This window comes from Festucalex cinctus, chromosome 1 (assembly GCF_051991245.1).
Source record: "Festucalex cinctus isolate MCC-2025b chromosome 1, RoL_Fcin_1.0, whole genome shotgun sequence".
Taxonomy (NCBI): Eukaryota; Metazoa; Chordata; class Actinopteri; order Syngnathiformes; family Syngnathidae; genus Festucalex; species Festucalex cinctus.
Window position 1 is genome coordinate 16,023,164 of NC_135411.1, and position 21,973 is coordinate 16,045,136.

Sequence of the window (21,973 nt, forward strand, 5' to 3'; positions counted from 1 at the left end):
GAAAGCAGAGTGAATCAAAGATGGCGTATTATTAAATAAGCAAAAATAGTTTGTTTTATGTTGTGTTTATGTAAAGCGCTTTGTGACAGTTAAAGCTGTTTGAAAGTGCTATATAAATATATAAATGACTTTACTTGTTTCCGTTTTGCAGCAATTAGCATTAGAATATAGCTATGTTTCATCATTATTCACAAATCTGTTTAAAACTGTGGGGGAAACAGCTTGTTTGGAACATGGCCCTGCCTGGTTGATCTCTTATACTCTGTTGCCACCTGCTGGCCGTTTTTGTAATAACTACCATTGCTTCAACCGTTCTCTGCAGTTCAGAGGCTGCATCAAAGCCTTCTGTATGCTGTAGCATTACAAACGTATAAATACGTCTTTGGGAAACTCGTAATGTTGAAAGTACAACATAGTTATACGTTTTTGGGAGCAAATGATTTAATCAAAATTGAGCACTTGGACTTTTGTTGACCTTCATTCCATGTATATCAGGGTGGTGCCGAGCATAAAATCCCTGTGGTGATATCCAAAATATCCAAAGAACAAAAAGGTAAAACGTCGTTTTATAGATGAAGTTTTGTTACTTCAGCCATTTTACAATTCAAGTGCTGTTTTTGATTATGTTTTCTTTTCCCTGTTTTCCAGCTGAACTCTCTGGGCTGCTTTTCATTGGCGATAGTATCCTCCAGGTACACTTGGCGCTAATTATAGGCATCTCATTTGACTAACTTAATGGCACGTGGTAATGTGATTGTGTCCAACTTACAACTAAAAGTGGGACGACAGTTGGAGCAGTGAGGAAGATTGGTGGAAAAGTTACAAAGCCTTTTTTCTTGTTTTGACAAAGAACAATTAATCTCCACTAGAGTTGGAAGATTATCCAATAATTTTGCCTGGTAATCAATAGATTCTTGTTTTAACATAACACAATCAACCCTGAGCGAGAAAAATTAGAGCAAACATGGGATCTTTGACTTCCACATCTTTTGTCAGATGGCCATTAACATTGATCGGGTTCTGCTTCTTAAATGCGCTTGCTGTCACGAGCTAATGTGCAACCCGGCATTTGTTGGGAGTTAGGCTTCCTCTGTAGAACAATTCCCAACAGAATGGAAATTGTTAGCTAACAGCTGTTGTAGTGCTAAAGCCTACTAAGATAGGTAGAATGCTAACAGCATGATGGGCTAACACATAGCAAGATAGTAAACTGAGTATAGGAAGAGTTAAGGCAAAACATTTTTTTCGTTCATTTATTTATTTAAAGTTTACATCATGGCCACAGTTCAAATGAAAATAAATAAAACCTGATATGAACTGGTATGCTTACAAGTAATAATTACTGCTAACGCTCCCTTAAAAGTGATTGCAATTGCCTATATCAATAGTTTAAACCATAATGCCACAAAATATGCCCACAAAACACCAGAATGAGGTGGAATGTTTTTGTCTGCACAGATTATAATGTGATTGGTGCTGTAGGTTTGAACACCGGGCTAGCTTAGCAGTGTAAATAGCAGCAGGCTGCGTATACATCCTTGTGGTATCCCTGTGCTCATGTGAAGGAAGGTCCTGGTCTATTTCAAATTGGAAACGTTAAAATGCTAACAGTTGCCAGGAAAACTCAGGCAAATTGATGAATAGTTTCAGTAATTGGGTACTATTTCAAATGGAAATGTATAAAATGCTAACATGCTAAGAGTTGGTGTGCTAACATACTGCAAGATAGCAAACTAGTTATTTTCCCCCCTCTTTTTTTTTTTTAATCATGTATGTGGCTTTTATTTGATTTGATGTATTGAACATATAAACAAGCAAACAGCAGAAAAACTGAAATTAAAAAGAAAAGAAAAGAAAGAAACCCAGCAATAAAATCATCAATTAATCTCAGTTTACATGTTCAAAAGGGAGTAGGAAGAAGTTAAAAATGTTTACGCTTTAATTTTGAATGTGAATGGCTAAAATGCAAGACAGCAGCTTTCGTTAAAAAAAAATAAAATAAAAAATAAAAAGTTTTGCAACATGCCCTGCAGTGGGGTGCCATTTCTAAAATACTAACCTACTGACATTTGGTTTTCTAACAGAGAAGATAGCAACCTGACCAGAAGAGGCACTAAGGCAGATTGATAAGGCTTTTACATCATGCCCTGCAGTTGGATACTATTTCAAATGGGAATTGATCAAATGCTACCTTGCTAACAATTGGTTACAGCAAGACAGAATGCAAAGTACTAGTTCAAGTGCAGTATGCCAGTCCATAATAATAAAAATCCCAATAACAATAATGTTGATGTAAGATCCCATTAGCATTTGTCCATATAGAAAAGCTCTCCATGCTGGCAATACATCATTTAGCTGCGATAAAAACGTCTCATATTGAAGGATGTACATTTCCCAGTCGTAATTTCCAGCGCAGGTATTCCATAAGACACATTTTGCCGCCTTCATTAATCATTTTTGCGATGGTACAATGCCAGCAACAGAACAATCCCGACTGTATTTACACTTGCACTCCGCTGTTGCTTGCAGATAAACGGAATCAACGTGAGAAGCTATCGCCACGAGGAAGTGGTAAGCTGTCAGCGCCTATCTGCATCTACCCGACGCGTGAGCTTCTGCTACTTAAAAAAGAAAAAAACAAAGTTATTTTAACTTATCGTGACGTCAATGCGAAACAACGAAACTCCTGCAGCATGATTAAAAATACCTACTGTATGTTGCAGGTTCAGGTGTTGAGGAATGCTGGTGAAGAAGTAACCCTCACAGTTTCTTTCCTCAAGAAGACGCCAGCCTTCCTCAAATTGCCTCTGAGTGAGGACTGCATGTGTAAGTTATAAAATAATCCTAAAAGTAATAATTACGGAAGGATTAAGAATGTATCAATATTGCTTATTGGTCTGATTCCTTATTAATATTCATTGGGTGGGGCATGAAATAATACAATGTATATCACTGATGTTATCTTGATGTAGAGTATATCACTATATGGCCATTATATGATACCATAACACAAAAGATGTTTCTGCATAGTGCAGGTGCGTAAGAAAAATTGATGATAGGAATCATGAGACAACAAACAGGATGTTGAGAAGTAGAATTTCTCATACATTTTTGTACATTTATGAAAATCCCCCCCCCCCCCCCAAAAAAAAAAAGAAAAAAAACAAAAACATCACATGTGCATTATTTAATAATAATAATAATAATGATGATAATAATAATAATAAATTCATTTACCATCTACATTTTGTTATCATTCCAAAATGCATTAAATTAGATTTTTTTAAAGACTTTTACACAAAATTCCCGCTAATAGGAAAGTGAAAAAAGTTCAGAAATTTTTATACATTTATTAAAAAAAAAAAAAAAAAAAAAAAACAGTTAAAAAATAAATAAATCAATTTTTGCATATCGTTCGTGTTGTGCCTAAACATCATAAATCACAATTTGTGGGGGAAAAAAAATAAAAAATCTATACTATTAGTCCGCCCACACGTGTAGTAGTTATTTTTTTTTAAATTATAGACCAATCTAAAGTGTTGAAAATGTCTTGCTCTCTTGCACAAAAAAAATCCAGGAAAGACGCTTCGTGGGGCAAATTGTTGAAACCTTGGTGGAGGCCAGCTGAATGTGGTCACTATCATGTCAAAAGCATGCATATTCAATTTTTGTATTTTCCTTTCTGAATACACAACAAAATTGTGTTGCTTTCAGATAAATTCAAAACACACAACATTTGAACTAGTTGACGTGCCGTAAATTTCATTGGGCCACAAAGTAAAAAAAGATTTTGTCTCGTCACGGTGCTACTGTCTGCTGCTACGTTGCTAACCGGATCAAAACATAAAAAAAGACACATTTGACACGAGGCGAATGACTCAAATATGAAGTGAAGGAAATGACACTGTTCATTGTGGTGCACTTGATTTGCTCTTGCATTGGAAAGTCTCAGCCTGTCATCAGACATGAGAGCCTTTACAAAAGCCTTTCATAAGCGTATATAGGCCAGGTTGACTGGCCGCTCGACTGCATACAAATTGGCGCTGAGCAGCGGCAGCTTTCCGATAAAAAAAAGTTTTTATTCACGGCTTTGTGTATTTATTGTCTTCCCCCCCCCCCCCCCCCCCCCCCCCGACATGCAGGCATCCCCAGCGACCAGAGCAGCGGGACCTCGTCTCCTTTGTGTGATAGCGGCCTACACTTGAACTACCATCCAAATAACACGGTACTTGTCTGGCTTTATCTCCAGCCTCTTTGCAGGAGTCAATGCAGCCCGGTAGCAGGGATACCTAGGCAGGCAAGGGAAGTTTATCCACTAAGCCTATTTCATACAAAAATGTGATTTACCTCCATACAAACATAACGGGGTAAAGTAGATTTGAAAAATATAAAGTGAAGAGGATGCAAAGTTATTGTCAAAGTTTGGTAAAATGAAGACATCCGTAATACCCAGCTTCACTTTTTCACTTTTTGTTATGTTACAGTTGCATTCCAAAATGGATTCAATTAGTTGTTTCACTTAAAATGGAATACATAATTACGTTCTAAAGAGTTCATTATTTTTGTAAATTTATTAAAATAAAAAAACTTTCAAAGGTATTAATAGTAGTGTTGTTCCGATACCGATACTGCATTAAAACAGTGGTATCGGTATCAGTGACTACTCACAAGTAACATGCCGATACCATTAATTCCAACTCTAATATATAATTTTGGATGCAGCATCTTGTGTCTTGCTGGTGCACGACATTCACTGGTATGTGACATGTTCACTGCATGCCGATCTAAGATATCCTATTGGCCCTCTTGAATGCTCTGAACCAATGGCAGGACAGATTTTTCATGTTGAGGAAAAAAAAAAACCTTAAGTATCGGTATGGTATCAGTATCGGCTGATACTGCAAAGATGGGTATCGGCAGACCCGTCACCAGAGCCCAGGCTTAAGGGGGGCACATGAAATGCATGGGCGGGCCCAATTATTATGAATACCATACTGACAGCATTAACGCCCAATATATTTGGATACATTTATGTAGCACTGTCGTGCATCTATCCATTGAATGGCACCCGCTGACAGTATTATCATAGACCGCATTTACAGTACACACACATAAAGTAGACTGTAGTGGCGTCGTGAGTACGTAGACGCCGCAGCCATATTGGATGAGGCAAAGTGAAGCTATTTGTAAAGATGCCTCCTTCTGTTTCTCCTTGGAGATGTATCATCAAGCCACAACTCATTGGATTAATAAGGAATTATTATTACCTTTGATTATATTATCCCATTCAAAGTCAATCTTACTATTTTTGCCGATGTAATGGCAAATACAATTGCCACATCCAATAGGGCGGATGTGCTGACATATTGCTTCGAACGGGCCACCTGTTTGAACGGTGTCTGCAGCAGAATTGAAAAGAAAAAAGGAAAGCAAAATCCTACCTCATTGTAGATGCCAAAACGACATGTGGGTTCCGTAGTTCTTTTCTTTTTTTTCAAAGTGACTCTTTAGTTGCCGACACGAAAGAAGTTTGTAGTATGTCCCTCCTCACTTGTCTTGTGCGCCAGCGTCCTCAGAAACATGCAGCTTCACTTGTACAAAATGTTCATGACTCTTGCATTGAACGCCAACATTGACATATTTGTCGCGTATGCGTATAAGTCAGCGTAAGGCATACCTAGCATTATTTTCAGTAAGACTGTGATGGCTGTAGCAGATAAGACAATCAAACAAAACCATACCGCTATTTCTTCATATTGTGACATCTTGCAAGAATGCCGCCAGAAAACGTTACTTGTACAAACGGCCACCGTTGGCCGTAGCCGACGCAAAAAACAAGAACAATTCGGCGAGTAGCGAGCATTAGAAGCAATGAACTGAAGCAGCCAACACAAACGTAACATACCTCCGACACCGCGAGACCTCTGTTGAGTTTACTGACACTCGGATATAAGAGTGCTAAACCGAATGAATGGAAAAATATAATAATAAAAAAAAGGAGAACCATTTTACACATCCATGCCTCAACTGGGCGGGCACAATCATCTTGGTGGGCGGGCACGGACCCCTATGGCCCGCCCATGGTGACGGGTGTGGGTATCGGTATCGTGAGCTAAAAAACGGTATCGGAACAACACTAATTAATAGTAGTACTGTCAAAGTTAAAGCGTTAAATAATTAATTAATCACAAACAATTCTTGCATTAATCATGTATTACTGCTGATTAATCAATCAGGCTATTAATTTTGACCGCAGCTGATCCTTTAACTGACATCTGATGATTACATTAAAGGTAGCACAGGTTGTGTTTGAGCAATAAACATACCTACATGCATTGAAGTAAAGCATTTATTAATGTAAATGTTTGTGTGTGACATTCAGAACATTCATTCATGTCAAAATATTGGGGTCATTTTTTTTCTATTTTAAATTATGCAAGTAATTAACTGGTTAGAAAAAGAGGAGGATGAGCATGTGCAGTGGATCATAAAAATGCTAAAAATGTCCCCATAACATTCAATGTCGAAAGAATTAACACATAACATCCATCCATCCATTTTCTTGACCGCTTATTCCTCACAAGGGTCGCGGGGGGTGCTGGCGCCTATCTCAGCGGGCTCTGGGCAGTAGGCGGGGGACACCCTGGACTGGTTGCCGGCTAATCACAGGGCACACAGAGACGAACAACCATCCACACTTTAACACATAACAGCTCTTCAAATTTGGCGTCTAAAAAATGTTAACTCATTCGCTCCCAGCCATTTTTACAGAAACAATACCGTTAGCTCCCAGCTGTTTTACTGAATTTTGACATGATGTGGACATGAAACATACGTCGGCTGAATGTGTGAAGTGAACGATGATATTTTGCTCCAAAAACACCCTGCCAAATAATCTCCTGTGTTTTGTTTTTGTGCTCCCCTTACAGGATACGCTGTCCTGCTCGTCGTGGCCCACTTCCCCGGGCCTCCGCTGGGAGAAAAGATGGGTGGACCTGCGCCTTCTCCCGTTGCTACACTCCCGCCTCTCTCAGCACATGCCGGGCTCTGACGTGTGCAGGTTTGGCTCACTTCGGCCTGCGTCTACTCGCACGTGTTACTGTATGTCCCTTTAAACAGCCAGCTAATGTCACATCAGCCGTGACCATCTGCTATTGGACGGACGTATTAAACACAGACTGCTTGATTTATGGTGCCATTAAGCTGTCCTTGGATACACTTCCATCAGCGCTACACTGCAGCAGGGAGGGGATGTGCATCGACTCTTAATGGAGGCCACTTGTTTGTTTTTATTTAAATATATATTAAGCATTACATCAGCCATTCTGCAGGCACGGGTTACATTTGAATTAACATGAAGAATAAAGATCACACAGACATAGAAGTGCCGCAGATAAGTTAAAGGGAGACGATAGCACGACCTTGTTTTCTTTATCAATCTGTGCAGACACTTTGTTAGCATTTCAAATAAGATTTAGTTTATGTGAGTTATTTCTTTTGTAGGAAGTTCTAAAGGTCAAGCAAGTGTGTGTACCGCAACCTCTGAAGCAGGTGTGCATATTTGGATGCTGGACCTTATTGCTAGCTAGCTGTATGACACAATGCAGATGGATTTACTGAAGCAAAGCAAAAAGGAAACATAAAAATAAACTTGAATTCTACCGTTGGCCAGGTTACGATGAGAGATCCTGTATGTTGAAGTAAGCCATTTTAAACTAAAAAGGTAAACCTTTCCCTAGATTAATGCTAATGCTAATACGTTTTCAATTAAGAGAATGAGCGAGGCTTTGCAAACCGCACTGGACACCGAACAGTGTAAATGAAGCACCACAAAAGTGCACTCATTTACCATTTTGAACAAAGTGTATTTGTATCTGTTTCCGTTTTGCATCAATTAGCATTAGAATATAGCTGAGTTTCATCATTATTCACAAACCTATTGAAAACACTGGGGAAAAGAACTTGTTGCAACATGGTTGATCTCTTATACTCTGCTGCCACCTGCTGGCCGTTTTTTGTAATGACTACCATTGCTTTAAGCGACCTCTTCAGGTCAGAAGCTGCATCTCTAGCATAAAAAATATAAATATGTTTTCGCAACCATGGCAATATTTAAAATAGAACATGTTTACATGTTTTTGGGAGCAAATGAGTTAAACAACAATTTCATTGATTGACAGAATTTGGTGGTCTATCGTAACAGGGCACGTTAAAAGGTCTCAAGGAAGGACCCATGCCTAAAACTGAAAAAAAAAAAAAAAAGTCAGCCATTTTGTTTTGAAGCAGCCATTTTGGACAAATTCTGGACAGATTCATTCTAATTTGACTCCAACTGGTAAATTTGTCCAATCAGACATTTCTAGCTAGCTAGATAGCTTGATTGATTGGATTATGCTGTGTCATCACCCCTTCTTTTCCTTCCCAAGGAAAAATGCTTTCCAGGTCGTCGCCGTGGACGGCGTGTGCAGCGGCGTCCTCCAGTTCCCCTCGGACGAGGACCGCTTGGACTGGCTTCAGGCTGTCGGCGGCAACATCTCGGCTCTCACTAAGCACAACGTGAGCTCCCTGGCTTTTTCTCTTTCCTTGCTAATGAGACCGCAAACGGTGCAAATCCCAGCATATAATATAGACGAGTATTCAAGTCAGCGTGACATGATAAGCGGCACAAAATGAATATTTCTTCTCGTGGGGTGGCGTCTGACATAAATGTTCCACATATCAGGAAGTCGTCTGAGTGAAAGGGAGGTCATTAACTGTAGCACTGGCAACAACAACTAGAGACGTGTGATTATCATGTGTGTGTGTGAGCGTGTGTGTTGGGTCCAGTGGGCAAATAACGGAGCTTTGCTTAATTGAAGTGGACGCGGCACTAACGGGGATGACTCACCAAACAATCAAGCGCTCCTGTGGCCTTTTGCAAGCAAAAAGGTGCACAGTGAGCCGAGTGTACGCGAGCACGGACAACACACTCCCGTAATAGAGTCCATTACAGGGGGACGACATTTTGTACACACGCCGTAACCCTTTCATTTAAAGAGGTAAGGACAGGAGGCTAGGTTGTCATAGGGTGATGTAGTTGCCATGGTGACAAGAGAGCTGGTATTGATTTTTGATTTTCAATTGTGACTACTGGGGTAGTGTTGTTCTGGATCAAAAGGAAGGATCCTATTTGAGCGATGCCATTGATTCATACTGGTATCAATCTATCAAGCGACTTTCGTTAACTCATTCACTGCCACTGACGGCTATCCACGTCAAAAATCTATTTTTTTTACTGGACTGGCAATGAATGAGTTAAAGATGAAAGGAATGACCTTATTTTGACTGAGATCATTGATTCTGACTGATATCTGACCACAGAAGTAGATTTGGTGCGCATGAAAGGAAGAACCCTGTTGAGTTTGAGCGATATCTGACCACCCAAGTAGTTTTGTTCCATATCAAAGGTACAGCCCTGTAGCACACTATCATGTAATCCTTTCCTGAAAATCTAATAATGCCTGAAAATGTAATAATATTTGCACTTAATTATATAATAACTTCACCAATACTAAAAAATACTGACATATTGTAATAACATTTTGAACGATAATAAAAATTGTACTCTAATAATATGTTACCGTATTCCATTACATTTTCAGTTTGGTCTTGAAAACTTCAATTTCAGTCCAAAGTTCTTCGTTTTCTGGTTTGAGACTCTAAAACTGTTAAAAACGCATTCATAGCAAAAAACTGGAGTGTTAAAACTGATTTCAACCACACAAAGTTCATTTTTTAACTGATTTAAATGGAGGTCAGTGTATGAGCTATTTGACAGGGACAATTTATTTAGAGAGTTAAACCAACTCAGCAGAGAGTTACTCAAAGTAAGTTCCGCCCACTTTGTTAGAACTGCTTTGCCGCAGACTTATTTATGTTATGATGCGAGTGCGGATCCGAAAAAAGCGGACAGCAGAGCAGCTTACAAAATCTATTTACACAAAAGACACATACAAAAATCCAAACAGAAATCGCTTGCAAAGCAAGGAGGAAAAATGGTAACAAAAAGGGCACGCAACAACCGTGGAAGTAACTCTAACTAAAAGGCTTGCACCAAACAGGCAAGGAGATCAAGTTAAAGTGGCAAAAAGGCGAGTGGCAGAATACAAAAATCACAATACTAGAAAACTTACAAGAGCAAGGCAACATCATAGTAAGAGGTGAGAATCGCAGTCATAAAACAGTCGCAGCTAACTTGGACATTTATTGGTGGCTGGCAAGTGAATGGGGTATATGCCACGGAAGCACATCGGCTTTGGTTCCGGTTCGGTTTGCGACGTGTGGGTTGTGTCAAAACACTTGTGCTTCCGACTAGTGTTGTTCCGATACTGATACTGGTATCGGCAAAGGTGCCGATACTGCATTAAAACAGTGGTATCGGTATCAGTGACTACTCACAAGTAACATGCCGATACCATTAATTCCAAAGCTAATATAGGATTTTGGATGCAGCATCTTGACATTCACTGATATGTGACATGCTCACTGCATGCCGATCTAAGATATCCTATTGAATGCCCTTGAATGCTCTGAACCAGGACAGCTTTTTCATGTTGAGGGGAAAAAACATTAGGTATCGGTATGGTATCGGTATCGGCCGATACTGCAAAGCTGGGTATCGGAATCGGTATCGGGGGCCAAAAAACGGTACAACACTACTTCCGACTTTGTGCCCCTCGGTTGCGCGCTCGCAACCCGGACCGGAACCAAACTCGTGTGCAAAATCACGGAAGTCGGAAGTCCCGCCTCTTCCGTGGTATATACCCCATAGTCTAACAACTGGTAGCTGGTTGGACTGCCTCTTAAGTACACAGACTGATTACATGAATGACAACAGCTGTGAGTCACGTTGGTGCCCCTTGTGGTCAGATGGCTGTAACACAACAACAACAAACAGAGCAGAGCGTGACAGCTCAGATACTGACAATTTATTTATGTATTTATTTATTTTATTTTATTTTATTTTATTTGTTTATTCATTTTATTTAACCTTTATTTAACCAGTTAAAAATGTTTGAGAACTAATTCTCATTTACAAACGTGACCTGGACACGATTCCCCAACCGGAACACATACAACACAATACAAAAACATACAAATGAAACAACACTTGTGCTTATATTAACAATAACAGGTGTCGACTATAATTTCCTGAATCTTGTTTTTGAACAGAGACACTGTCGTCTTCTGGGCTATCCTGACTGATAATTTAATAACATTTTTATTAAATTACATTATAATGTAATTCAGTAAAAATGTTGTTAAATGATCAGTCAGGATTTGTTATTACATTATTGGTAAAATTGTTACATTATTGGGTTTTATTAGATTTGTGAATGATTTCAGTGCAATTTTTTTTTTTTTTTTAGGACAGTATAATAATTATAATTAATATATTTATAATATAGAATTAGAGGGTGCTACTATTCACTTTGTATGAAATCTAACCACCAAAGTAGTTTTGGACCCTATTTTTCTTTTCTTTTTAAGTGATATTTGACCTTTGGATCAAAGGAAGAATCCGATTGAATTCGAAGGATGATTAATTATGACGAGTTGACTATTGAGGTAGTTTTGTTCCGTATCCTGCTGATTCTGGCTGGAATATGGGTGTCAAGATACTTTTATTCCACGTGAAAAAAAGGACTTTTTAGTGCCATATCAATGAAATCCTAAACAGGCGCGGAGTTGCTTTTGTTCTGTATGCCTTTGTAGTGGACCGAAATCGAATGAATACAGGTGCTTGGTTGCCTATCACGAGAAAATAACGGTCCATTAAGTTTTTACTGTGACCTCAGCTCATTTTTTTCCATTCAAAGTAAAATGATCTTAGATTATTAGGGCATTGTGTCAAATGCACCTGCGTGGAAATTAAAACATCACACAGAAGAAACCTTTTGCGCTGGTGTATAGGCGACAGCACGGCATGAATTAAAGGGCAGCAGCAAGAGCAGTGAAGAGGCATGTGGGTGTTTCCATGCCACAATGATAGCAATTTGTAAGAGGGTGAACATTAAATAAGTGTAGGAGGAGATGATAGCAGTGGATGAAGGCCATTGAGAAAAAAAAGTGCATAATTCCTGCTCTTATGAGAGCAGAATAAAGCACTCCATTGTGGATTCAAACTAGTGATGTGAAATAATGGTCGGAAATGATGTGTTAGCACCTTTAAACGTGAAAGGAAATGAGTATCTGTTTTTGAAAAAGGCAATTTATGCAGCACATCCGGGGTGTCTTTTTAGTCTGAATTCTGCACAACACCTCAAAATGTTTTGTTTTGTTTTTAATTAGATTTGTTGTTTGACCTTTTGTTTGTTTTTAACAATAAAAAAGTAAGACGTCAGGCCTACTCGTTATTCACAGCCTTTGTCATGAAACTCTAACTAAATTAACCCAAATTGAATCCTGTTTTTACTGATTATCCTTGAGCCATTTCTACAGCTAAACTGTAATCCACCTGTGCTAAATTCAGTAGATTTAATTAAGAAAGATCCAAACCAATCTATGGAGGACCCTATAGTTGACACACTAACCAAACATGAATCAAGATGACTATCTGTAGACAGAAGTATGATACTGAACATTGTTGATTCTTTTAATATATGAAAATTTACACATTAGCATAGCAACAGCAACTCACCCTGAAGGTAGCCCGAACATCTTACGTTAGCAGTGGAGCTGAATCACCCCAGCTAACAGCTAACATCACACACGCCAGTTAACCAGCGGGTCAGGTGACCTGATGCTCACGTTAGCATCAGCATTGAAGTTAAGTTCTAGTACACATTCAAGTATTAGCATTATTTTCACACTTCCATATGTTAATCCTCACTAACATTAGCATTTAGATTGCCTTAAATTAGTCTGAGTCTGTACATGAGTTAGCAGCTAAACTTTGCTAACTTAGTCTGAGTTGGTACAAATGCTAGTATTAGCATTAGACTTAAATGAAGGAAAGTGTTATCTGTAGTACAGTTCACCTTTTTTTTTTTTTTTTTTTTTTTAAATCAGCGCTGTTTCAATTGGGCAGTAGCATCAGAATTAGCATTATACTTTTGGCCTGGTTTGGGCGGAGGAGGTGCAAGTGTTGGAACGAGGCCAGCAGTGGCCAGAAACGGTGCTGACGCGTGAAACCCGGAAGTCGGAAGTCCATGGCACCTACCCCATTGACCTGAGTTACTGTTGCCTTTGTTAACTGCGTGAGCTGGTACACCTGCTAGCTTTGGCAAAATATATTTCTGTCAGTAAAACAACTACAGTTGTCTTAACAGGTATGTTATTTAATTTCAGATTGTACATTTGCTACCATGAGCGTTACATTTCCATAAATCAATTTGAGCCGGTGCATCTGTTAGCGTTACAGTAACACTTGTCAAATTAGAGCCGAGTTGGTACACATGCTAGCATTAGCAGTACATTTTCTGTTGTGACTAAAAACATGCTCACAGAGCTGAATCCTCTTCAGATGTGCTTTTAATGACGTGTTTATTCTCTACAGGTGAACAAGATCAACCGAAATTTTCCAGTCAACCAGCAGGTAAAACAATGTCATTTTATGATTTTTTTTTTTTCATATTCAAAAGTGTAAGCAGGTCAGCCAGTCAGAGAAAGGACACGCTTCATTGGCGCCAAAGCATTGCAACTCGAGCTAAACGTTTGCATCATAATCCAGGGAGGTGGGGAAAAAAACAACTTAATTGCCTTCAGTCAGTCAGTCTACTGTGTTGCCTGCTTTCGCTAACGTGGATCTACATGACACAAATGAAACTGTCATCTATCAAACAGACGACAGCCGCAAACATGTTAGCTTGACGGCCACACAGAACCACTTGATGTCGTCAAATCATCCTCTAACATTTCTACTTGTCACATTCGTCTATTCAAAGCCCCTGAGTGCCACCGCCAACCTCCCTCCTTCATCTCTTGCTTACTGTCACGCCGTTGATTAGCATTTTTGCGCCATTAGCATTTGAACTTTGAGTCAACTTCTGAAAATATGCTTTAAAATATACATTAATCCTCTGCATAGTCACGGTTCACAATTCACACATTCACCTATTGGTGTTAGGACCATCTTAGAATGGGCGCATTACAGTCACAACGCTCTTCTACAGCACCTTAATGTTGTTTTTTTGTCCTTGTTAAACGTCACATTTGCTTCCACGCGGTGATCGGCGCAGATCGTCTACATGGGCTGGGCCGATGAGAAGGAGCAGGACTCCGTCCAGGACCGAATGTACTCACCAAAATTCCTTGCTTTGAGAGGGTCCTCACTCTTCAAGTTCTCTGCTCCTCCGGTAGGAATTGTTTCGTTGTTGTTGTTGTTTTTTTTTAGTAAGTTATTATTTTGTGCATTGTTGAAGAGGAAGCTACTGATCATTCTGTGTAAAGCAATTATGACAAGCGCAGTAATGGAGATGAGGGAAAGACTGATGTAAATGGAATATGCTAATGTGAGTGGATGGCAGAATATAGAGGCCTTGAGACAAACTGTTTTGTTATTTAAGATTTTTCATGATGTAGCAACCTTTTATAGGCAACAGTCTTCAATAAACATAAATTTACATATCTTATTAATTTATCTTCGATGTACAGGTGACAACATGGGACTGGACGAGAGCAGAGAAGAGTTTTACCGTCTATGAAATTATGTGCAAGATTTTAAAGGTAAGAACACCCCCCCCCCCCCCCCCATAGTGAGTAGCTACTTTTAGCGTTAGCAACTATTTAAAAGGCAAAACAAAAAACGAACAAATCCTGCAAATTTTGATGAGGTGCTGTAAAGGCCAAAAATATTGACGCACTAAAAAAACTCAATCACCAAAAAAAATACTGCTAACCCATACTCAAAAATATCTCACACAGGAACTTCATACTCACAAAACTCTTTCACGCACAAAAAAAATAAAATAAATACCCAAACAACCTCTCATTCTACAAAAAACTTGTCCGTCTCGCCAAAGAAAAAAAAAAACGTAAACATTTTTTAAAAATAATTTGTATTTTTTTTACTTATAAGTTTTTCTATTGATACTCTGTACAATCCTACTCTATATACAAACATACTACATATGTCACTTGGTTTGTATTTCTATTTTGAAAACTCCATTTATTTAATTTATATTGATTTATTTATTTTTGTAAAGCCCCCAAATGCTGAAAAACCTACAATGTGCATTTGCCAACTCCCACCTCAAAATAAATAAATAAATAAGTAAATAAATGAATAAATATGGTTGTTCGTCTCTGTGTGCCCTGCGATTGGCTGGCAACCAGTTCAGGGTGTACCCCGCCTACTGCCAAAAGCTCGCTGGGATAGGCTCCAGCACCCCGGCGACCCTTGTGAGGAGTTAGCGGTTAAAAAAATGGATAGAAGAAAATAAATAAATATATACTGTATATAAATACATAAATATTGAATAAAATATTGTTGCCAGTTCCCCATCCCTCCTCTACAGTTTCAGGAGTGTCCAACTTTTCTGATACAGCACCTCCTTGGTATAAAATTGCAATTGCAGTTTAAAAAAATAAACCCAAACTCCACAGGTCATGGTTAAAAAAAAAACAGTTTTCACGATATCAATGGTTTTAGAGCTTGAAATTAGGCGGAGATTGTCTTTACATCCAGGAAACCCTGTCACAGCTAATGTTGCGCTAGCTACCAACACGCCGTTGTCTCTTTGTGTGATCAGGACAATGAGCTGGTGGACAAGCGGAGGCACTGCTTCAGCGTGCAGACGGAAAGCGGCGAGGACTTGTTCTTCAGCGTGGAGCTGGAGTCTGAGCTGCTCGTTTGGGAAAAGGCTTTTCAGATGGCCACTTACCTGGAAGTGGAGCGGATACAGGTGGGTGGGATAAGCGTAACGATAACGTTAGCCGCTAAGCTCACAGCTTGTTCTTCTTCTGCTTCCTCTTCACAGTGTAAAACGTACGCTTGCATCATGGAGAGCCACCTGATGGGACTAACAGTGGACTTCAGCATGGGCTTTGTGTGCTTTGACGCCGCTTCCAAAGTGAGTGAAAGACGTGTGCTAGCAATTTTTCATAGTTTGAGATGGTACAATTGCTAACATTAGCATTATACCTAGATGAATAAATCTGACCTGAGCTGGTAAAGGGTTAGCATTAGCAGTACATTTCCCAAAACATGACGTAGCTACCATATTTGTTAGCATTACCTTTTGTATTAAGAGATACTGTAGATAGATAGAGATATTGTTACATAGGTAACAATATTAGCTTGATAGCTAACAATAGCTAGCTTGCTAGCTAACAATAGCTAGCTTGCTAGCTAACAATAGATAGATAGATAGAGATATTGTTACATAGGTAACAATATTAGCTTGCTAGCTAACAATAGCTAGCTTGCTAGCTAACAATAGATAGATAGATAGAGATATTGTTACATAGGTAACAATATTAGCTTGCTAGCTAACAATAGATAGATAGATAGATAGATAGATAGATAGATAGATAGATATACATTGTGACAATGAGTCATTCCGTCTCAGAATATTATTTACCGGCCACACACACACGGTCCAGTTGACAACATGAGTGCTTGGAAGTCCGCAATTAACTCCAAGGGTACTTAAATAGATTGGCCACCTCCATGCTTGAGCATGGCTGTTGCTGTTAAATTCTCAAAAGTGAACATATGAACTCAGGACACAAATTTTCCACTGGTGAATTCACCTCCAATCTCAAGTTAGAATCACCTTTCACGTGATCAACTGCAGCTTCTTGTTAACAACATCCAACAAAAAGCAATAAAGCTGAACATTTATTTCAGGGTAATTTATGATAAATAAAAGCAAAATACATTCCAAGTTTTTTTTTTTTTTTTCTTGGCCGAGCGTATTGCCAATAGTGTACTCTTCCTAATGGACCAAGAGCACTTAGTGTTGATGTGTTCAATAAATGAAGGCATAAAATATGTGCTTCTACATGAATCAGCAGATGTATGGGAAGGACCAGGAAGTTCTGTTCTTTCCTAAGCCACGGGTATGCAGATGCTCCAGACCGACGTGTCCCCATAGAACGTTAAGTAATGACAACATCTGAAAGGAACGTTTAGCAGTAAAACACTTTGGCAATTATCATGGCAGTGTATGCTATGCTGCTTGTTGCTTTGATTTACAAAATTTTGACTAAATTCTTCATCACACTTGAGAACTTCAGGGTTGGAATCGGGTCTCAGGCCTTCCTGTGTGAAGTTTGCATGATGTCATCATGGGTTTTCTTCAGGTACAGTGGATTCCTCCCACACTGGTGTGAATGACTCGAGGTGTCTAAACTTTTTACTTTGAGGGTTGCATACAGAAAAATTGATGGACCCAAGGACCATTTTGGCATCCCTCAACTTTATTTAACACGCCATCAAATAATAATTCTTCATCTGAGAAGCTGCTACATCACAGTTTTCTATGAAAGATGGTCAAGCATGGATTTTTCATGATTTTGGAGTAGTCCGCACCCCGGTATCCCAGTAGAATGGTTCCGCCCCTGCTCTGAGCAGAACCGAAAGAAGAGCAGCCTGACATAAGATGGCAATCTTTAAAGTTGGGGTTTCAGGCGATTAATTTTTTTTAAAATCATAATTAATTGCATGACTTCAATAGTTAAGATTAATCGCAAATTTGATGTCTGTTTTAAATGTATAGTAAAATGTACAGTACTTTTTTAAAAAGCTTCATACTCTTGTTAACATAAAGTGGAAAAAAATATAAAACTAACATAAATATGGCTGCATCTTTCAGTCATTGATCAGAAATTTCATAACAATTCATAAAATTGAGTTAAAAAAAAAGATGTACTGTACTGTAAAACAAGTGTGATATTGATTTGTGTTGAAGTAATTCTTCTGCCACTAGATGGCATAATTGCATTTGTAAAACATTGGTGATAGCTCAGTGCATTTTCTTTTCATATGAAGTGCTCTCTAATCTTTAACATGAAGTAACTTGTGAAATTATGCACATTTTTTTAAATTGTAAAATACAACTTGACCCCAGGCTCCACAAACATATGCATTATTATTCAATTTATTACTGCTAAATTTTGACGTGGACGTGTCTGCTGCATTGCAACTGGAATTCCCCCAGTACAGGCTCTCCAAGTAAGGGGGTGGTGATTAATTGCGCGTTTAAAAAAAATTAGTGGTGTTAAAAGAAATTTTAAATGAACACACTAATTTTGACATCCTTACTTTAAAGCAGTGCTATAATATCAAATCAGGCCTGAACATGACGCACAAAATGTCGGGAACATTTTTGCTTCTTAAACTGAACTGTCTTAAAATGTTACTATTTCACTTCACCAAATCGATCAAGACATTTTTTTTCTTTTTTTTAAATGAATGTCTAAGATGTTTTATTGCAAACAACCTTCAAAAGAAACTAACGAGATTTGAGAGTAATGGCAGTCAGCATAACATGCACAGTTGCGCCTGTTGTGTTTTAAAGTGATGAAATGATCTACATTTTGTAAAATAAAAACAAAATCCAGCCATTTTCTAAAGTGCTTGTCCTCAAAAGGGCCATTTCCTATTCCAGCTGATTTTGAAGGAGAAGCGGTGCACACTTTGGAGTGGGTGTACCAAACAAAACAATGAATAAAAAATGTCTGATTTGAGTAGTGTCAATTTTGCAATTCAATTTTGTACATTTCAATAGCGATTTTCATGTGCCGTTGTTAAACCTCAGAGCTGATTGCGATATTCCACCTCCGGATGATTACACTAACATAAACAATTAGTGTAGGCCTCACTCATCCATATTCATGTTCTTTTTCTTTGCTGCTATTATTTGCCGAGCGGAAGCAATAATAAAAGGCATGCAACACAAGCAACGGTGTCAGTCTCACATGAATTATTCATGATGAGTTAATGCACAAACTAAATAACGATATGTGCCTTGTGACTTTCTACATTGTAGGCTGTCCTTTGGAGATACAAGTTCTCGCAGCTGAAAGGCTCATCAGACGACGGCAAAAGCAAGATCAAGTTTTTATTCCAAAATCAAGACTCCAAATCTATTGAAGCAAAGGCAAGTCCATTTTAACAAGCGGGTTTAAGGACTTGTTTGCAGTTACACAAACAGATATTTGATTTTTGATTTTTTAAAACATGGTTGGCTTAATTATTTGGACCTATCAGATTTGGTTGAAGCTGGTATTTGGGTGATCTGAGGCTTGGCGAGGAGAATTTTGTTGTGTATTGCCAAAGTATTATTATTATTATTATTATTATTATTATTATTATTATTAATAATAATAATAATAATATTATTATTATTATTATTATTAATAATACTAATAATAATGCATCAGTAAATTTAATGCAACATTCTTTTAAAAAAAAAACAAAAAAAACATCAGTGGTGGCTGGATGGATCCGTAAAAATTATAAGTAATTTTTTTCTCTACATGGCCCTAGTTGATCTCCTTTGCTCTGCTGCCACCTACTGGCCGTTTATGTAATAACTACCATTTCTGCAACCATTCTTTGCAGTTGAGAGGCTGCATTAAAGCCTTCTGTATGCTCTAGCATAAAAAAAAAAAAAAAAAAAATTATAAATACGTCTTTAGGACACTTAAAACATAAAAAAAAACAAAAACGTATTTACACGTTATTGGGACGAAATGAGTTCAAGCCAGCACTAATTTCACCCACTTCAGGTTACTTTTCACCCGGCATTTTTAAGAACGCGTGTCCCCTGATTTCTGGATTATTTATTTATTTTTTGCCTCCCGCAGGAGCTGGAGTTCTCCAACCTGTTTGCGGTACTTCATTGCATTCACGCGTTCTTCGCCGCCAAGGTGGCGTGCCTGGACCCCATGTTTGTGGAGTGCCAGGCCACGGCGGCCAACGCTGGCATTCCTTCTCTGGCCTGCATCTCGTGCAATTCGCACACTCCCAAGCTGAAATACAAGAACACTTGACGCAGCCTTTCTGCTTTTGTCGTGACCGGAGCCTCAAACGCTGAAAAAAAAAAAAAAAAGACTCCATGAGAAGATTTTGAAGAGGACACTTTAGACGCAGAGACAAAGACTTCCTCGGGAAAATGCCTGAAATGTCATACGGAAAACAAACAAACAAACAAACAAACAAACAAAAAAGCCTTTCTGGGACGTGTGAACACAAAAAGACTTCATGGACACCAAGTGTGCATTTATTTCAACATCTTTGTAAGCGGAATCACTCTACTCCTGCTCATTGGATATCGTTAGTAATATTAATATTATGATTGACACATAAATTAAATCTACTTTTATATGAACCTTTATTGAAGATTTCAAACTATTTACACTACACGGACAAAAGTCTTGGGACAAATAATGGTGTTCATCAATTTTATTTTTCAATTTTTTGTCAAACTGCTATATGAATGACAAGATTCAGAGAAAGATTAGCTTGAGAGTCATTGTTTGCAGTAAAACAGTCAAATAGTCGCAGCAGTGTATGCTGCTTGTTGCTATCATTATCACAGCATCAGGATCATTTCTGTTGACGATTGTTTTGGAGTGAAAGAAAATAGTCACAGCAATGCATGTTATGCTGCTCGTGTCGGCCGTTTGTAGCACAACATAGGAGTCATGACAGCCAAACCAAAAGGTCTGTTGCTCGTCATTTTTATCATCACATCGCGATTGTTTCTTATGAGGGTCATTTGCATATGCGAAAAATAGTCACGGTAGTGATTGTATGCAAATTGCCACAATCGTTTGCAGTAGTTTCTTTGAAGGGATTTTTGCAGCAACGCACATGAAAATAGTCATGACAGTATTTTTGTTCTATCACTTCCAGGTGTCGTGTGTCCCAATACTTTTGTCCACATTCTTTGCGACAGTAGTAGCAAAATGTGATCTGCAGTAGGAGTTTGCATTCATTTCATTTTCAGGGAGCATTAAATTAATTAGAGGAGTTTAACTATTTTTTTCCCACAGAAATTTGTGTGATAGTGTAAATAAACATTGACTTTGAAATGACCGAAAAGAACAACCGGTATGATTTTGGGGGTTCATTTGAGAAGTAGCTAAATAAGCTCATAGCATCCTCTCTCCATTATTAATTCACTCTACGGACCAATTTAGAAGAATATAATCAGCTATGATGTTTTTGTTTGCTTACACGAGTTTGGAGTCCAGTTTGTAAATATGAAAAATGATATCAATGGCAGTGAATAAAACAAAGTGGTGGGTGCTGAAATGAACGTCTAAGGCAAAGGAAAGTCATATTAATGTGTTTCGCAAAAGATGATGCTGGCAGTAGTACTCTTCAAAGAAAATACGATTAATGAGAGAGGAGTTGATTTTATTTTTTTGCAGATGTTTTATTCACAAACATACTGTGTTATGATTCAATAAAGGAGATCTTTTATAACACGGCTTGCTGGCGATCACGTTCCTTTATTGTATGGGCAGTGTCATGTTACTACTGTACATTACGATGCTCAAAGACAAATAAATGCCTCTCTCAAATCGATACATTCTCCAATTAATAGGGGAATGTGTCCACTTATAAGACAAATAATCACCTCCAGCAGATGGATAGGTGCCCTACCTTAATTGATCGGTGAATTTTCCACTTAGTAATAATAACACCTCTCTTGAATAGAGTAGACACACCATTTAGTACTTACAAAAAAATAAAAACTTCCTTTGACTACATACAGTCAACATGCACCCCATTTAGTACTTGGGAAAAATAAATACCTCCCTTGATTACAGTAAATGTGTGCCCCCATTTAATACTTGGAAAATAAATAAACACCTCCCTGCAATACAATAGAAGTATGCCCCCATTTAGTACTTGCAAAAAAATAAACACCTTCTTCCAATACAGTAGAACACCCCGTTTGGTACTTTGAAAAAAAAAATAAACACTGCCCTTGACTACAGTAGACATACACCACATTTAGTACTGTACTTGGAA

General features: G+C 38.3%; 1 protein-coding gene across 7 annotated transcripts in view; it reads left to right on the forward strand.

Moving 5' to 3' along the window:
- Window positions 1–21,426, forward strand: part of sntg1 (syntrophin, gamma 1) — a 59,436-nt gene extending 38,010 nt beyond the window's left edge. For all 7 annotated transcript variants that reach the window (XM_077519391.1, XM_077519339.1, XM_077519375.1 and 4 more), the window contains 14 exons: window positions 496–553; window positions 649–692; window positions 2,530–2,571; window positions 2,724–2,826; window positions 4,143–4,225; window positions 6,930–7,060; window positions 8,427–8,556; window positions 13,538–13,576; window positions 14,220–14,336; window positions 14,635–14,706; window positions 15,732–15,884; window positions 15,960–16,052; window positions 18,975–19,085; window positions 19,795–21,426. In XM_077519391.1, coding sequence (XP_077375517.1) covers window positions 496–553; window positions 649–692; window positions 2,530–2,571; window positions 2,724–2,826; window positions 4,143–4,225; window positions 6,930–7,060; window positions 8,427–8,556; window positions 13,538–13,576; window positions 14,220–14,336; window positions 14,635–14,706; window positions 15,732–15,884; window positions 15,960–16,052; window positions 18,975–19,085; window positions 19,795–19,980 — 1,362 coding nt within the window. In that variant the 3' untranslated portion in view covers window positions 19,981–21,426. The remainder of the gene's footprint in view (window positions 1–495; window positions 554–648; window positions 693–2,529; window positions 2,572–2,723; window positions 2,827–4,142; window positions 4,226–6,929; window positions 7,061–8,426; window positions 8,557–13,537; window positions 13,577–14,219; window positions 14,337–14,634; window positions 14,707–15,731; window positions 15,885–15,959; window positions 16,053–18,974; window positions 19,086–19,794) is intronic.
- The last annotated feature ends 547 nt before the right edge of the window (window positions 21,427–21,973 follow it).